Below are 18,207 nucleotides of genomic sequence, written 5' to 3'. Positions count from 1 at the left end.
AACCCAACCATCTTCTGCTGGCATGGAAATATAATGTGGGTAGTAAGCTTAGAGGCACAGGGCAAGGCTAGAATATTTAATGAGTAGCTTGTATTGGTGTAAGAAAGAAGGTGCTGACAAAATATTGGTAGAAGCAGAGATGGAGGTAATGGAAGGGGAGTAAACTGATGGATAGGATGTACTGGAAAAGGCTAGCTATGCTTAGAGTAGATAAATCGCCTGATCAAAATTGAGGAGGGCTTGCCATAATCTTCCACACTCCCCTAGATATAGGGGAGGTGACAGATAATTGGAAAGTGGCAAATGTGACAGCCTTGTTCAAAATAGGGTGTAAGGACACTCCCAGTCACTATAGGCCAGTCAGTTTAATGTCAGTGGTGGAAAGAGTTTTAAAAACAATAATCAAGGAAAGCATTAACAGGCACTTGGAGAGATTTAAGTTAATTGAGAAGAGCCAGCACAAATTTGTAAAAGGCAAATCCTATTTGACTAAGCTAACTGAACTTTCTGATGAACTAACAGATGAGGGGAATGAGATGTTTGTTGACTATATGGATTTTAAGAAAGCATTTGACAAAGCACCATATAATAAGGTGGTTAACAAAATTGAGGCTCATGGAGTAGGAGGGTCAGTACAAAGGCCATATTTTTAAAAAATAAAAAATACTTGGATATTGGAATACAGAGTGAAATTTCAAAATTTATTGATGATACCAAACTTGGAAGTCTGGCAAACAGTGAGGATGAAATTAACTGCAACATGACAACAGGCTAGCTGAATGGACTGACAAATGGCAGAAAGAATTTAGTACAGAGAAGTGTGAGGTGATATATTTTGGTAGAAGGGATAGGGACATTATGGATTTAATGGCATAATTCTAAAAGGTGTGCAGGGACAGAGGGACCTAGGGGTTCATGTGCATAGATTTTTGAAGGTGGTATGAGATAGTAGTTAACAAAGCAGATGGGACCTTGTGCTTCTTTAGTAAAGGTATTGGGTACAAAAGCAGGGAGTTACACTAAACCCTTACAAGCTCTGGTTAAGCCATAACTAGAGTATTGTATCTAATTCTAGTCACCACACTTTAGCAAGGATATGAGGCTCCATGAGAAGGTATGGTGGAGATTTATCAGAATGATTCCAAGGTTGGGGGAATTTTAAATACAAAGTTAAGTTGGAGAGCTGGGATTGTTCTCCTTGGAGCAAATGAGATTGGGGGAAGGTTTGTTAGAAGTGTGAAAAACTGACAGGTTTGGATAAAATAGACAAAAAAAGCTGCTCTCACTTGTTGATGGTACAGGACTAGGGACACAGATTTAAAGTTTTGGGCAAGAGATAAGGGGGAGGTGATGGTGATGGCAGGAAATGAGAGGAAGAACTTTTATTTAAACACAGCCAGTAGTAATAACCTGGAACTTGATGCTTACCAGGGTGGTGGAAGAAGAGACAATCATTGATTTCAGAAGGAAATTGGAGGGGCACTTGAGGGAAATAAACTTGCAGGACTATGAGCATAGAGTGAAGAAATGGGACTAACTAGATTATTCTACAGAGAGCCAGCATAGACTTGACGGAGTGAATAGCCTCTTTCTGTGCCATTATGACTATGACATTGAACAAAACAGAAATACAAAACTACATTTCTCTTAAAAGTTAAAGTTAGGTCTTGTTCTAGCAAATTTGAGGACACTGTTAAAGTTCTTATGCTCGTTGAGACCAGTTCAAATATGATTAACACATTATTATGGAATCAAAGGATAAAACACATGATAAACAGAGATTGATGATAAAAGCTGACTTCCCTTAGAGAGAAATATAGTTCTACCTTCTTATTCCATGCATAACAGCCTTTTTTTGCTTGCAACTCTGTTGACTAAGTAGATTATATCACCAAAAGAAGCACTTGCAACGATTTCTTGGCTGGGCTATTAGACTGGTAATTTAAGCAAAGTTTTTCTCATGTTTCACTTAATCATGTCTAACACACAATATTTGATCCTGGATTTGAGACTAACACTTTAGAACAGTGCTGAAGTAATGCTGCATTGTTAAGGGTGTTGCCCTCCAGGTGAGATGTGAAACAAAGTCCTATTTTCTTGTTCCAGTTGTTTTCGTGAGCATTAATGAATGACCCCATGGCACTTAAAGAGTAGGGAGGATTTCCCAGTGCCTTAGCCAACGTTTCTCCTTTAACCAACAGCACACAAAACATATTAAATTGGCACTGTTTACACTGCTGTTTGTGGGATCTTTCTGTGTACAATATGGTTTCTATATCTGTCTATATAACAGTGGTTGTCTGCTAAGAGACCTATGATATTCTTGAGCAACATGACAGATGCTATCAAAGTATTCTTTTTTTCTTTGAAGTCAACTAAAATCCTAAAAGTTTGTTAGGCATATTTCTTACCTCATCCTCAGAAATATCACCTTGCTTGTCTTTGATTTTATTTGCTATTAATTTTGACAAATCAACCATCTCTTTGGCCTAAAGAAAAACAGATTACTTAGTCCACTCTGAATACATTCATCAGGAAAAAAAACACTTTAGAAGAATTTAAAATAGTAACCACCATGAATGAGCAGTGACACAAGTTGTACAAGATGAACACTTAGCTTTATTACTGACCATTAACAAGCTTTCCTTTCAAACTAGCCATCAACAATTACTAGTGTGCACTGCTGCGATCCACATCCAAGCTACGTCTCTAAATAAGGAGTGCAGTCTCATTATAATTGCTTCTACTGATATCCTCTTTTTTGATTCTTGACAAGTTTTTGTTTAGGGTTTTCTTTTGCCCCCTCAAACACATACCACTTGCAGCTAAGTGAGTGAGTGGACAGCCACAAAACCTTGGGAATGCTGTTCGCAGGAGCTCTCCGACAGTTGCCCATGTGCAACTATTCCTGAGTTATTTTGCTCCAACTGCTCCACCCCCTCTTAAACAGTATAAAATCCATCACATTTCTCCTTCTCTTTAGCTCTAAAGAGGAGTCATATGGACTCGAAACGTTAACTCTGTTACTCTCTCCACAGATGTTGCCAGACTTGCTGGGTTTTTCCAGAATTTTCTGTTTTTCTTTTAGATTTCCAGCAACTGCAATATCTTGCTTTTATCACTCCAAATGTTCTTGTCCTCTGTGTGGAGGACCTTAGGCTCAACAGGACCACCATGACCCCATTATAACTGGGTGAACACAAACTGAACTGGACTGAGTCATATAAATATTGTGGCCACAAAAGCAAGTCAGAGGCTGGGAATTCTGCAGTGAGCAACTCAACTCCTGACTCCCCAAAGCCTGTCCACCATCTACACGACAGAAGTCAGGAATGTGATGGAATAACCTCCACTTGCCTGGATGATTGCAGCTCCAACAACACTCAAGAAGCTCAACACCATCCAGGACAAAACAGCCCTCTCAATTGACACCCCATCCACAAATATTCACTCTGTCCAACACCAACGCACAGTGGCAGCAATGTATACCATCTACATGAGGCACTGCAGCAACTTACCAAGGCTCCTCAGACAGCACCTTCCAAACGCGCAACCTCTAGGATATAGGTAGCAAATGTATGGGAACACCGCCATTTGCAAGTTCACCTCTAAACCACAGACCATCTTGGCCTCAAACCATATTGCCGTTCTTTCAGTTGCTGAGTCAAAATCCTGGAACTCCCTTCCCAACAGCACTGTGGAAGTACTAAACCACATGGACTGCGGTGGTTCAAGGAGGCAGCTCACCACCATCTTTTCCAAGGCAATTAGGGATGGGCAATAAATGCTTGCCTCACCAGTGACTCCTTTATCACATGAATGTATTAAAAAGCAGATAAGGCAAACTTAGGGCCCCAATTTTTATGGCACAATACCTAGGTGATGCTGCCACCTATTAATTTTCCTTATGCTTTTAGGTCTTTACTTTGTGTTGGAATTTGAAAAAAAAATTGGGCTGAGCAAGAACACATATACATAAAAAGAATCAAAGCAGCAGCCAGGAGACTGCAGTGATAATGGGCTTTGATGAAGATAATTTCCAGGTGGTGGCAAGTGACCGTCTCTGCCTGCTCCTCAGCTAAGAGTCTCAAGAACTGTTTTAAATTCGTGGCTGAGAAGTCAGCATTGCTGAAAAGGCCAGTATTTATTGCCCATGCCTAACTGCCCTTGAGAAGATGGTGGTGAACCATCTTCTTGAAACACTGAAGTCCATGTCATATAGGTACGCCCACAGTGCTGTTAGGAAGGGAGTTCCAGGTTTTGACGCAGCGACAGTGAAGGAACGGCGATATATTTCCAAGTTAAGGCACTGTATAATTTGGAAGGGAACTTGCAGGTGGTGGTGTTTCCATGTGTCTGTTCTCCTTGTTCTTCTGGGTGTCAGAGTTCGAGGGTTTGGAAAGTGCTGTCGTTGGAACCTTGGTGAGCTGCTCCAGTGCATCTTGTAAATGGAACACACTGCTGCCACTGCGCGTTAGTGCTGGAGGCAGTTAACATGGCGGATGAGGTGCTGATCAAGCAAGCTGCTTTGCCTTGCATGGTGTCAAGTTTCATGAGTGATTTAGAGATATAAAAACATTTACTAGTATTTGTTTATGAAAGTTTCTGCTTTTCAACAAGGTACAGTAAGTCCCCTTTTAACATTACCCCATTTAACATTGGTAAGTTAATGGGACCTGTAAACCTGTTGAGTGTTGAAGGATTCGTTTTAACATAGCTTCTCGCGTGACCTGATTGGTGCCATTTTTGACCGGCCTACCCCACTCTCTAACTCTTGCGGCCGCTCCCCATGCCCAACCTGTGATCTCTCCCCGTGCCTGAGCCTCCAACTTGCACCCTCTTCCCCTCCCTGACCCTCCAGCTTACAGTCTCTTCCCCTCCCCAAACTCCGGCTTGCGGCCGCTCCTCATGCCTGATCCGCCGACTTGAAGCCCCTTCCCCTCTCTAACCTCTCCCTGTGTCTGACCTCCAACTTGCAGCCTCTCCCCCATGCCCAATCCGCCCTCTCTCCAAACCTCCTGCTCCCTGGCTTGCCCTCTCACTGGTTCCCTCTCCTGACCTTTGTTCCTGTTCAAGATCCAGATACGATCTGATGCTGGAGCTCTGGGGGTTGTGAAAGTGAGAGTCCCAAAGATGCAGGAGGGCCTGTTGGGACATGCCAAGCTGGGACTGTTATAATCCAAGCTTTTTTTTTAAAATTGGCTGTCGAAGCTGCTCCTCCTGCCTCGCTGCTCAGCTTCACAGGTCTTGCTCATAGTGCGGGTTGAGGAGAGGGAAACGTCGAGCAGGAGCATTTAAAAAAAAACATGGATTATAACAGCCCCAGCTCAGCACTCCTGCACCATTGGAACGCTCAGTTTCACAACTCCAGAGTTCTGGCTTTGACTTGGATCTGGATCTTGAAGGGGATCTCAGGTTCAGGAGAGGTAAGCAGTGAGAGGGTGAGTCAGGGCGCAGGAGGCTTGTGAGAGGCTGGGTTGGGCACAGTGGGAGGCCGCAAGTCAGAGTTGGGGAGGGGCCACAAGCAGGGGAAGGATCTGCAGCAACCAAGAAGATCAGGGAGTGGGAAGTTCAGAAAGCTGGATTGGCAGCAAGCTGGAGGTACTGTAGGTAGAAAGTTACTTTTTTCTTTTATATTTTTAAATCTATTTTATTTTATAAGTTATTTCATTTATCAATGTAGGAATTTAACGTGTTAAAATTTTTCAAGTTACAGGGTATAATGTTTTAATTCTTTTTTCTGACAAGGTCCTAAGAAGATAACTCCAGTTTCAACATTAATCTGATGGGAACCGCAACTTTAAGTGAGGACTTAATGTAGTCACTTCAGTTTGTGTCAAAATTATGTCTTGCTTCCTCAGAGGTACAATAATAATTTTTATGTTTGTTCATGAGATATGGGCGTCACTGGCTAAGCCAGCATTTATTGTCCAACCCCAATTGCCTTTGAGAAGGTGGCGGTGAGCTGCCTTCTTGAACTGCTACACTCCATGTGGTGTAGCTAAACCCACAGTGCTGTTAGAAAGGGAGTTCCAGGATTTTAACCCAGTGACAATGAAGGAACAGCAATATTTTTCCAAGTCAGGATGGTGTGAGGCTTGGAGATGAACTTGCAGATGGTGATGTTCCCATGTTGCCCTTGTCTTTCTAAATGGCAGCGGTCATGGGTTTGGAAGGTGATGTCTGAGGAGTCATGGTGCTATCTATTTGTGTATGGTATCCAATATCAATTAATGTGCACATTGCTTTCATTTATCACTCATCAGCTTATTTCTCAAAGTCAAATGCCAGTTGTTTTCAGGTAATGTACAATCTCATTATAAAATGATTAGGATTGTTGGATAAGGAAGCTTACCTTTTTCATTAGTTTACTGAGGTCTTCGAAAGCCTGGAAATCAAAGAGGAAAAATTAGCCTTGCAGTTACAATTCTGCTTACAGCAATCATGATCATAAAAACATTTGACTATTTGAAACATGTACTGAAGTGACTATCCTGTTGAAAAGCAGAAACTTCCCTAAACAAATACAAATAAATGTTTCTAAATCTCTATTTTGTCGTGAACAATTGTACAAAACTTAAAAGGCTTATGGCAATTAAAACACTAATATAGGGCTAATAGAATGTTTAACCAGGTAGCCAAAATAAGTCAGAGGAAGTAGTGATCAAAATGTAGTGCTCAAGTCAAACCACACCTTGAGTAATATTAGCAGTTCTGGTTACTGAGAAACAATGGAGACACTCAAATGCTTGACACTGCAGAGAAAAGCCTCGAGGCTGAACCCAGCATTAAGGGTCTGTGTCATAAACAAAGGCAGAAAAGGTGGGCTTTTCAGGTGGAAAATAGGCATCCTAGAAGTGATTATATAGAAATTATGAGTCACATTTTCTGAGGTCAACAATTCCTCGCGTGAAGTCTTAAACCTTCAGAGGCGGAGGTACTAATAACTGAGCCACCCACATGTGCCAAAAGGAACCACCTCTGATACTGCACTGGAGAGTCAGATAAATTTTTTGTTTTGGAAGTGGGATTTGAACTCTCAACCTTCTGACTCGGATGCAGGAGTGCTACCAACTGAGCCACAGCTGGCAATGCCACAACATAGTGCTATAGGAATCGAGCAGGTAAACGGGACCTCGGTTTAACGCCACATCTGAAAGTCAGCACCTCCAACAGTGCAGTGCTCCTTCAGCATCGAGTTTTGTGCTCAAGTTCTAGAGGGGGACTTGAACTCAAAATCTTGTGAGTGCCATCAACTCAGCGACCATGAGCGACTGAACAGCTACCCTAGCCAGCACAGGAGTAAATGCCCTGCTAGATGTTCATTTGGATAAATAGTGGAAGTAGGGCAATGAGGCAGAGGTTTAAACTAGTAAAGGGTAACCTTTTCATTGATATCAGGAGGGTCTTCACTGAGTGATCAATACTTGAAATGGATATTTAGGCAGACTGATGGAACCAAATACCTTTGAATCAATTAAGAAACAATTGAATGTGATAACAGAGGAAAATGTAGGGTTATTCTGGATGGGTTAATTAGAATGGGCCGAATGGCCTTCCTCATTTGGCAGTATTGTGTGCTCATGTGCATAAGGCAGCATTGCAGGAAAGTGTTTAGTGAAATCTGGATGCAAGGCACCTACTTACCAACCACATTAAATGAAAATGGTAAGATGTTGGGACTAAAACTACTTCTGACATGCTTGATATTTGCATATTTTGAAAATTAATGGTATGCAAGTGCAAAAAAACCTAAATTATAAAACATAAAGGTGACCATCAAGACAGTCACCGATAAATCAATTAGGGAATTCAAAAGAAACTTTATACCAGAAAATGACGAAAATGTGGATTGAAATTGAGACAAATAGTAGAGTTGGATTTAGGAGGTATTTAGTACATGAGGGAAAAGGCAATAGAGGATTATGCTGATAGAGTTAGATCAGGAAGCATGGGAGGAGGCTAGTGGAATATTATCGTTTATTGTGAGGGGAATTGATTACAAAAATAGGGAGGTTATGTTTCAGTTGTACAGGGCATTGGTGAGACCACATCTATTTCTTTATTTAAGGAAAGATGTAAATGCATTAGCAGTTCAGAGAAGGTTTACTAAACTAATACATGGAATGGGTGGGTTGCCTTATGAGGAAAAGTTGGACAGGTTAGGCTTGTAGCCACAGAAATTTAGAAGCATAAGAGGTGACTTAATTGAAACCTTTAAGATCCTGAGGGGCCTTGACAGGGTGGATGCGGAGAGGATGTTTCCTCTTGTGGGAGGATCTAGAACAAGGGGTCACTGTTTAAAAATAAGGGGTCACTCATTTAAGACAGATGAGGAGAAATTTTTTCTCTCCGAGGGTTGAGAGTCTTTGGAACTCTCTTTCTCAAAAGATGGTGGAAGCAGAGTCTTTGAATGTTTTTAAAGTAGAACTAGATGGATTCTTGATTAACAAGGGTGAAAGGTTATCAGGGGTAGGCAGGAAGGTAGGGTTAAGATTACAATCAGATCAGTCATCATCTTATTGAATGGTGGAGCAGGCTCGAGGGGCATAGTGGCCTGTTTCTTGCTGTATATTCCATGTAAATGTTATGTCATTCAATGTAAGGCAGCATAATCACATGGTAAATAATTCAGAATTAAAGGAAAAATATTGACATTTTGACATATTACATTGTGAAATGCTTTCCATAAATGTATTCTTGTTCTACATTTAACACCTAGCAAGAAAAAACAAAGCATAAGCACAATATTTGGACGGGAAATGTGTCTTTCATTATGCTTCCTCAACAGGAAGAACAACTTACAATTGTTTGGTCCATAGTAGCTCCAACTAATATTCACAATTATATTACAAAAATAAACATAAAGCACCTTCAAATCAGAGGGAAGTTTGGCACTGATGAAATATAAATTGTGCAAGTGTGAAGTTTTTGAATAGGACAACTAATAGTAACTGTATTAACAAACACCAGATCCCATTTGGAATCGGGGAAAAAGCCATTTACATCTTTCCACAATAACAAGGAGCTTGTACTAAAAGGTTTTAGATGGAATTCTCCACAAAGTATCATTGTTTCTATTACTGCCACATGGGAAGCTTTGCATCCAATGAAGTACTTTGTGATGTATAGTAAGTGTAGTAATTTAGGGAAATGCAGCAGCCAATTTGTATACAGCAAGCTCCTGCAAACAGTAATGAGATAAACGACCAGATAATCTGTTTTAGTGATATTAGTTCTGGGATACATGTTGGCCAGAAAACTGAAACCGCTCTGCTTCAAATAATGTCATGGGGTCTTTTACATTGACCCAAGAGGGCAGACAGCACCTAGGTTAAGTATGTCTTCTGAAAATCAGCAACTCTTGACAGTTGCTCCTTCAGTATTGCACCGAAATGCCAGCTTTGACTCTGTGCTCAAGTCTCTAGAGTGGGTATTTAAATCCACAACCAACTGACTCAGAGGTTGCTACCACTGACACTGTAAGAAAATTAGTCTTGTGGTTTATGCTGGACTGCTTCATTTGGTTTCACTATCCATGAATGCCAATCCTAATAATATTTTGGCTGTACTACTGAAATACAGGTTGTTCTCACCCATGATTGCTGAACAAAGCCCATAGGGTGCAATCACACTGAAAGCAAGGAAAATCAGTGGAGGTGATTTCAACAGCTGGTTGCCCATTTGTGTCAGGTAGTGAATGGCCTAAAAAGAACTATTGATATCCACCCAAGGAAAGGCCCATAAGATTTGGACCTAGAGGAGAAAAAGTTCACCTGGATCCACAAAAATATTGTGGGTATGCTCGATACTCCAACTATGGAATCAGCTCCTTCCACCCAGGTCCACACTGTCAACAAGATTCATAGAATAGTTTCTGCACAGGGGGAGGCCTTTCAGTCTGTAGTTTCCATGCTGGCTCTCTGCAAGAGCAGTTCTGCCGTCCACTCCTCCCATCCTTTCTCTGTAGCCCTCCAATGTTTCTTCAAGTGTTTATCCAATTCCTTTCAAAAGCTACGACTGAATATACCTCCACCATACTCTCAGGCAGCACATTTCAGACCCTAATTACTTGTGTAAGAGGGTTTTTCCTCATGTCACCATTGGTTCTTTTGCTTAAATCAATGACTTCTGGTCCTCGAACATTCCACTATTGGGAACATTTTCTCCCTGTCTTTACTCCTCGTGATTTTGAATACCTCTATCAAATCTCCTCTCAACCTCCTCTTCTCAGAGGAGTATAGCCTAATTTTCTCCAGTTTATCCACCTAACTGAGCTCCCACGTCCCTGGAACCACTCGTATATCTTTCCGCCACTTTCTCTAAAGCTTTCATATCAAACCTAAAGTTTTAGACCACTTTCTCAACATGTCCTGTCACCTTCAATGGTTTGTGCAAATATATGCCCAGGTCCCTCTGTTTCTGCATACCCTTTAGAATTGTGTCTCTGTCATGGTTCAACTGGTAGTAGTCTCACCTTACTCTCGTCAGAAGATTGTGGGTTCACATCCCACTCTAGGACTTCAATTCAAAAATCAATGCTGCACACCAAGTGCAGTACTGAGGAAATGCCACACTTTCAGATGTGGCGTCTTTCAGATGAGACATTAAACTGAGGCTCTGCCTGCTCTCTCAGGTGGACACAAGTATTGAAGAGCAGGGGACTTATCTCCAGTGTCAACCGGAATCACTAAAAACAGACTGTCTGGTCATCATCACACTGCTGTTTGTGGGGTCTTGCAGTGCACTACCTTGCTGCCACGTTTCCAACATTATAACAGTTGCTACAATTGAAAAATGCTTCATTGACTGTAAAGCACTTTGGGACATATGGCGGTTGTGAAATGCACTATATATTTTATATGCCTCTCATTATTCCCACCAAAACATTTCACTGCACACTTCCCTACATTAAATTTCATCTGCCTCATGTCTGCCTATTCCACCAGTCTGTCTATGTCCTCTTGAAGTCTAGCATTACCCTCCTCAGGTTTGACGATACTCCCAAGTTTTTATCATCTGAAAATTTGAAATTGCCTTGTACGTTCAAGTCTAGGTCATTAATATATATCAAGAAAAGCAGCAGGCCTAGTACCAACCCCGAGCGAACCCCACGACATACCTTCCTCCAGTCCAATAAAGCCACTACTCTGTTTCCTCTCACTCAGCTAAATTCACATCCATGTTGCCACTGTCTCTTTTATTCCATGGGCTTCAACTTTGCTGGCAAGCTATAATATGGCACTTGATCAGATACCTTTTAGAAGTCCACATACAACACATCAACCCTATTACTCTCATCAAACCACTCTGTCATCTCATGTGGTTTTGTATGGGAATGAATTGGTTTCCTGTTTCCCCAAACCAGCTGCAGCTGCCTCCCTGACCTTTCAACAGTTTTGGGTAAAAGTGAAAAAATCTTTACCCCATGCACTCCCCAACCCCAAAAATAAAAAACAGGGGTGAAAAAATTACCTCCGCCCACCTTCCGTGGCGGAGATGATAATGCCGTTCCGCATTCAGAGAAATCAAAAGAAAGCCAAAATGACATCAATTAGAATTCTTTGTGAACAGTTTTTGTTAAAAGTAAAATTTTGTTAAAATGAAATAAATAAAATATAAAAACAAAATAAACTTTCCAACTATAGCTTAGTTAGAAATAAAAATACTGCGAATTCACTTGAACATGGTTGGCTTCTGAATCAGCTATTGTGCAGTCCACTTGTGGCTCAACACCAAATGTGGAGTATTCACCCTTCTAACTTTGTAGCTTCGGAGAAGCTATGCAGCCTCACAGTAGTTGATCTTACTCGCAAGTAAAAGAATAAAATTACACCTCAAATTTCCCATTTCTGAAATGCTAATTTCTTATCCTCAGCCTTGAGAGCAAGATCTAGGGTGCTAGGGTGCAGCTTAGCTACAACATCTATTAGAATCTCCTATTTGTGACAGAGTAAGCCTTGTTGGAATATTTTTCAAATGTAAATTTCAATGTAACAAAATGTATAATGGAGCTCAGCTGAAGTAATCAATCAAAAGGGGGCCGGTCGAATTATGAGAAGCTGGCGTTCAAAATTACTGTCCTGTTTACCTGAAAGTTTGCCTTAGAAGGGATAAGAACACTAACTTATTGAATTGAGACCAAATACAGTATGTAGTCAACATCTTAGACAGTAGGGGGAAAATTTGTACATACGGGTTTAATTTTAGAATCAGCATTCCAAAACAAATGGTAACTTAGCAGGGTGATGGACCTGCAAAGTCCGACCGTGTTTCAATGTGCTTTTGCATAATAAAATGCAGATGACATCAAATACACGGTGCTTCTGCCACTGACTACATGTGGAAACATAACCTCTCCGCCGCACTTTATTCTGAGAGGAAGGGAGTCCTGTTTTCTCCTAGGCCTTGAGACATCCTGACAAATTCAAAAGTCAGTATTAAATAGAAAAAATTGTTGCAGATAGGCTTGTAAAGCACAGCCCTGCTGTAAAATGCACAGCAATGTAAAAGCACCTTTAATTCCTTGTACTTTAGACAAAATGCAACTGGAGGTTCTAGGCAACCTGCCTTTTGGGAATTCCTCAGACCTATTCTAGCAGTGCGAGTAAGCAATCAAATCTTTTAAATATCTGACTGTATTTACTGAAAGCAATGTAAAGCTTCTCTCTTAAACTGCGAGGTACAAATTATAATTATGTATAGAAGTCATATTCTGAGACCCAAGTGCTCCTGGCTATTTATACTGAAAAAAAAATCAGTATCTAGTATTTCGATATTACATGATATTTTAAAATATATACTCATGGTCATGAGCCATAAGGTCATCCTTATTTGTAAGGGGTGTGGCTAAACATGCCCAATTCTGAATCCAAATTGCGCTCTCAAGTGTAAACATTGTGATCTACAATAATGCGAATAAAAATACTAAAAATTCTTCCAGATGATAAGCTGAAAGGCCCTGTGGAAAGTTCCAGGACTTTAAAAAAAACATGCAGTAGAATAATCTACTTAGCATTGTTTCTCCAATGGTGGAATTGTTCAGAGAAACTCTGGGAACAAAAGGGAATGGGCACACACCTAACAGGAACTTCCTGTGATAAACAGAATTGAACTGCAGGATTCTTATCAGGGACAAACAGCTCTGACAGGAAACCTCTACTAGAACCTGGGGTCTCTAAATATGACATAATTCATCCGTAAAATCAAAGTCATTTGTCATAGCCAAAGGACTTGAAAAGAAATTCAAAAAACAGTATTTTTTTGCAGTGGAGTTTTGTGTGTTTTTTTTGAGGAGGGCAGAAGGAGAAATTATGCTTTAACCCAATATATAGTGAAATGTGTCAATTCATTTTGCTGAATACAATGTCATTGTTTCAGCAGTGTATGAATTATACACGCCCCTAAAACAAGAAATGAGTTTACAAGACTTTAAAAGCAAAATATTTCCAGTGAGAGGATTAAACCAGATTTTGTTTTATTCAAATTAAGTCACAGAACTATGGGATTCAGTTTTTAATATGCGAAATGTATGGTCTGCATTATAATCTGACTTCTTCTCTGCTGATTTATGTAACTCAAGAATTGAATAATAAGAGTTACCTGACTCTTCAATCATAACAATAAGAACACATGTTACATAACCAGTGCACAGTCAATACATTAAAAAAAATAAAATATAAAAGTGTAGAAATCTGCTACAAAGCAATTCTTTTTTTGTAAGGCATAGAATTAGGTCCTATTGTAAAGGTTTCTATAATTTCCTTCAACACATTGTAAAGATTTTGATAATTCTTATAATAGAAAAGAAAACTGGAATCCTCTCTTCAGCAAGTCCCATTTTTCTTTGGGAGCATGTTATTCTCCATTTTCAGATTTATTTGGCCTTCAGAATTTTGCTGCAGACATATAGAATGTTCCCAGTGACCATCATAGCCACCTAGCAAGTGTTGGTAGGTGGTACACTTGGACCCCTCCCCCCCTTGCATTCCCTCATCTGAGAGAGAAACCCCACAGCCTTCATTCTGTGCTGTTTGGTAACAAGAAAGGCTCACTCTTCAAGGTTATCAGAGTGATCGATAGCAGTTAGCATTACTGACCTGACACTCACCAGCTGCTTTGCCAGCTGAGCCCCAGATTCACCTGCATCACTGACTTAATATTGGGAAAATCTCTCTAGATTATAGATAAAGTACTAGGTTCTGTAATATAGTATGGGTTATGATCAACCAGAAATTATATTTCAATAAAATGTTTTAAATAGCAATCTCTGCAAACCTTTGTCAATTCCTTAAAGACAACCTTCATAGTGCAGCAAGTACCTTCTTAGGAATGCGCAATGTAACTGTCAGGTTGCCTTAGTGTCAACATGAAAATATCCAGAACGAGCTGATACATGAATCACTACAGCTTTGGGATGGAAACATCTGTACCTTAAATTTACTATTTTTAGTTCTGTACTATAGCATAATATAGCATCCAAATCAGGGAAGCACAAACTGAATCTGCAACAAATTTATCTTAGCTTGTACTTTTATAATACTCATAAAACAAAATACAAACACTAAAAAAGTGTACTCATATAAATAACATTTCCTTCCTAAATATCAGACATCTAATCTGGCTTTTCAGGATGAAACAATCTCAGGAGATCTGTTTTGACACAGCATTCACACCAGCATTTGACAGGAAATGGTTTCAGCGGATCCAGACGGATGGCTGGCCTTGAACATTTTGCAACAACTTACTTCAGAGATGTTTTTGTCAGTCTCCTTTCGTTTTTCCTCCAGCTTCCTTTCAATACCCACAATTCCAGCAGCCCTCACTCTTCCTGCCTGTAAAATAGGAAACTTTTATAAATTTCACATGAAAAGTGGGCTATATTCTATTCAAGTTTTTGTTCTCTTGCAAATGCGGATACTTCCTACCAAATGTAATTATTAAAAGCTCCCACAGGAAATGAACTTTGAAGGAAACTCAAGTTATTTTTATTAACAGCAGTTGAGATATCAGTCTGGCTTTTGCGTCACTTTTTAAAATGTAATCATTTTCGCCTCTGCTATATACTGTTCCTTCACTGGGACTGATGTCAAGCAACTTGCTCCTCAACATCCAGCAACACTGTTCTTGTGCCAGTGACTCTAGGTTACTTTTTCCCCTGCCTGAAGAAAGTACAAAACCTATGATTTGCTTTTTCCTTCATAGGCATAATTGAAATTAAGAACTCATTCTGCGTATGAAATTACAGCGTTGGATTATTTCTCTATCACTCCATGGAATAAAATCATATAGCACAGAAAGAGGCCATTTGGCTCATTGTGGCTGTGCTCGGTCAAGGAATAAGCTACCAGTTAATCTCCTATTCTTTCCCCAAAGCTCTACAAATTTTTACTTTTTGAAGTATACGTTTGTTTCTTGTGGCAATGCTCAGGTTAAGCCTGACGTTCTGTTTTATTAATACAGAAACATTATTTCAAGTAGTGAACAATGCATTATTCTGAAGTGAAACTTTGTGCCTTCGATGCCACAAGGTCTTTGCAGAGAGTAATGAGGCTGTGAAATTCACTTCCATGGTTAATAATTGGGGTAGGTTGGATTGGTGGATGAAGAAAAAGGGGTTGAAGGAGGATCAGAACTATTTGCTCACATGGAGGGTAAATGCTGCCATGTGCCGATTGCGTTGAATGGCCTGAACCATGAAATATTCTTTTAATACTTAAATAATAAATGTGGTTGATTGTATTTACAATAAATAACATACAAAACCGATATCCATGTACAATTGTTTCGGTATAAAATAAATTATGTATATCAATCAATGTCAATTACATACTTACTTAAATCTTTAAAGCCCACTTTCTTACAGATTCAAGTGCACTAAGTGAAATAAGATTGGGCAGTCTGGTTGCCAGTAGGTGTATCTAAGTGGATCATTTCATCCATTATTATCAAGTATTCAAACTCAGTATAAATATTAAAATAGCTCTGCTATTTAAATTGTCTTAACTATTAATGCATTTTTAAACATTTTTTTTAAAAATTGTATTGTTGTAATTTTCTCCCGTTCCACATCACCATTAAAGCTCAAAAGCGAGGTGAGAGTGGCAGGAAAGTGGGTGTCCCAGTGCTTTCTCAATTTTAAAAATTTACATCAAACCTAGGCAAGAAGGATAGCACAAAAGGTGTTCTCGCTCTCAGATGAGAGAGCTCTAAATGAAATGACCCAATTCCTAATGGATATGACTGCACTGAAATGAAGTACCTGTCATTGTCAATTTGTCTGAAAAGGGCCAACAACTCATTTGAAACAAAGGTCAGCCGAGATTGAAATCAAGGTACATCATCATGGCATTCTAAAACTGCACCTTACCAAATTCATGCTGTATCTGGAAATATTTTCATTCTGATGAACAACACAAAGATGCACTACTTACCAACACTTGCCAGTGCAGTAAGCAAACCAATCCCTCCAACACACCTCCCCCATCCCAAGTTTCCTTTCCTTCCTAATTACCACTGCTCACCCCGCCAACCATCTCTTCATTTAAAAAGAATTGTATGAGACTAGTGCTGGATGCAGGCAGATCTTATATCATTTTTCATACAATCAGTTACAGTAGACTTTTTGACTGATCACAATAAATCAGGGCAGAAATTTCCACATTGATACCTACTTGCAATCTACTGGGTGACTGCATAGGCTGAGATACTGAAATATGCTCCCATCGCTTCTGAGACAATTCTTCTGACAGTCGCCTGTAAAACTTTAACAGCAATGTTAAACATTGATCATAGTTGTTGATAACCACCATTTCACTAATGCTATTCTCAGATACTTCATAACAATTTACAATTTGAACTACTACAACAAAATTACAACTTGTATTTGTGAAGTGCCTTAAACATAATAAAACAACAGAAGGTGTTTAATTATACCACATTCGGGGGTTTGAATATGCCTTACAAAGCTGTTAAGAAATCTTAGCTGCATACGCACTAGATATCCCCAAATATGATTCCCAGCTTTAGGCAATCTCATCGTGTACCACAACTGACATTACTTGTGTAGAAAATATCCATGTGAACAAGGGCGGGGGCAGGATTGGGGGTTGACTGTAATTTTCTCCCTCGTTAAATAACCTTCCAACACACTCTTTAGGCTCATACATAAACAAGTTGTCTAGATAGGTGGAGCAAAGGTACCAGTTAACCACACACCAGCAAGAATCAGCACCTTTGAGGAGGGATACCAGAAATGGAAAAAATTGTGAAGGGTAGAACGTTAATCATATATACACACAGTTGGAGCTTGCAGAGATGAATTCAAGGGTTTCATTGATCGGTCGACCTGATAGAAAACTGACTTTCTGCTTGAAAGCTTTTGAAAATCACAAGCTTATCTATCATTGCCCAGCGTCAGTTTAAACCTTGAATGTATTAGGATTTATACAGAGATCCAGCTGTCCAACAGATTTTATGTTCAAACTGGGACATTAAAAAAATGCCATTACTTAGAGTCATAATCACAGAGGTCTGCAGCACAGAAAAAGGCCCTTCAGCCTATTGAATCTGTGCCAGTCAAACAAGTACCTAAGTATTCTATTCCCATTTTCCGGCACTAGGCCCATAGTCTTGTATGACACGGCATCGCAAGTGCACATCCAGATACTTCTTAAATGTTATGAGGTATCTGCCTCTACCACCCTTTCAGGCAGTGAGTTCCAGATTCCCACCACCCTCTGGAGTTAAGTATATTTAAGCCATGACCTAATACAATGGCAGAACAGGTTCAAATAGTTGAATGGCCAACTCCTGCTCCTCCTATGCTTCTCTCATCTACTTTCAATTTTAAATTATTGTATAAGGGTCGATTTTAACCTTGTTTTCCAATAGGATGCTGTGGTCAGGGGAAGCTTTGGCTAGCTCGGTTTGGTACTGCAAGCCAGTTTTAAACTATAAAATTCAGGAGGCGGCACAAGGCTTAAGTAGACAACAGGACTTGGTGGCAGTCAGCAGTGGGGCCAGAAAAATCCCTGGTAATTATTAAAGTTTAACTTTTCTAGGAATTCTTTGTGAGCAGGGAGGAGCAGGAATGGTCCCCAAGGCTCTCCATGATTCTTCCCAACCTTGGCCCTGTCTCTCCCAAAAAATCACTAACCATGCTAAGGACCATTCCATTGGATCTCCAGCATCCTCGGGCTCCCAACC

General features: G+C 40.0%; 1 protein-coding gene across 2 annotated transcripts in view; it reads right to left on the bottom strand.

Moving 5' to 3' along the window:
- The window catches only part of vps36 (vacuolar protein sorting 36 homolog), a 46,803-nt gene that overhangs the window by 14,022 nt on the left and 14,574 nt on the right, over positions 1-18,207 (bottom strand). Inside the window, exons 5-8 of one of the 2 annotated variants that reach the window (XM_041199893.1) lie at positions 16,674-16,763; positions 14,748-14,834; positions 6,356-6,388; positions 2,412-2,489 (exon numbers count right to left, since the gene is read on the bottom strand). In XM_041199893.1, coding sequence (XP_041055827.1) covers positions 2,412-2,489; positions 6,356-6,388; positions 14,748-14,834; positions 16,674-16,763 — 288 coding nt within the window. The remainder of the gene's footprint in view (positions 1-2,411; positions 2,490-6,355; positions 6,389-14,747; positions 14,835-16,673; positions 16,764-18,207) is intronic. The other variant, XM_041199894.1, reaches the window with a different exon arrangement.

The sequence above is a fragment of the Carcharodon carcharias genome, chromosome 11, assembly GCF_017639515.1.
Source record: "Carcharodon carcharias isolate sCarCar2 chromosome 11, sCarCar2.pri, whole genome shotgun sequence".
Taxonomy (NCBI): Eukaryota; Metazoa; Chordata; class Chondrichthyes; order Lamniformes; family Lamnidae; genus Carcharodon; species Carcharodon carcharias.
Note: the sequence above shows the minus strand (reverse complement) of the source record. Positions and strands in the feature narration are given on the sequence as shown.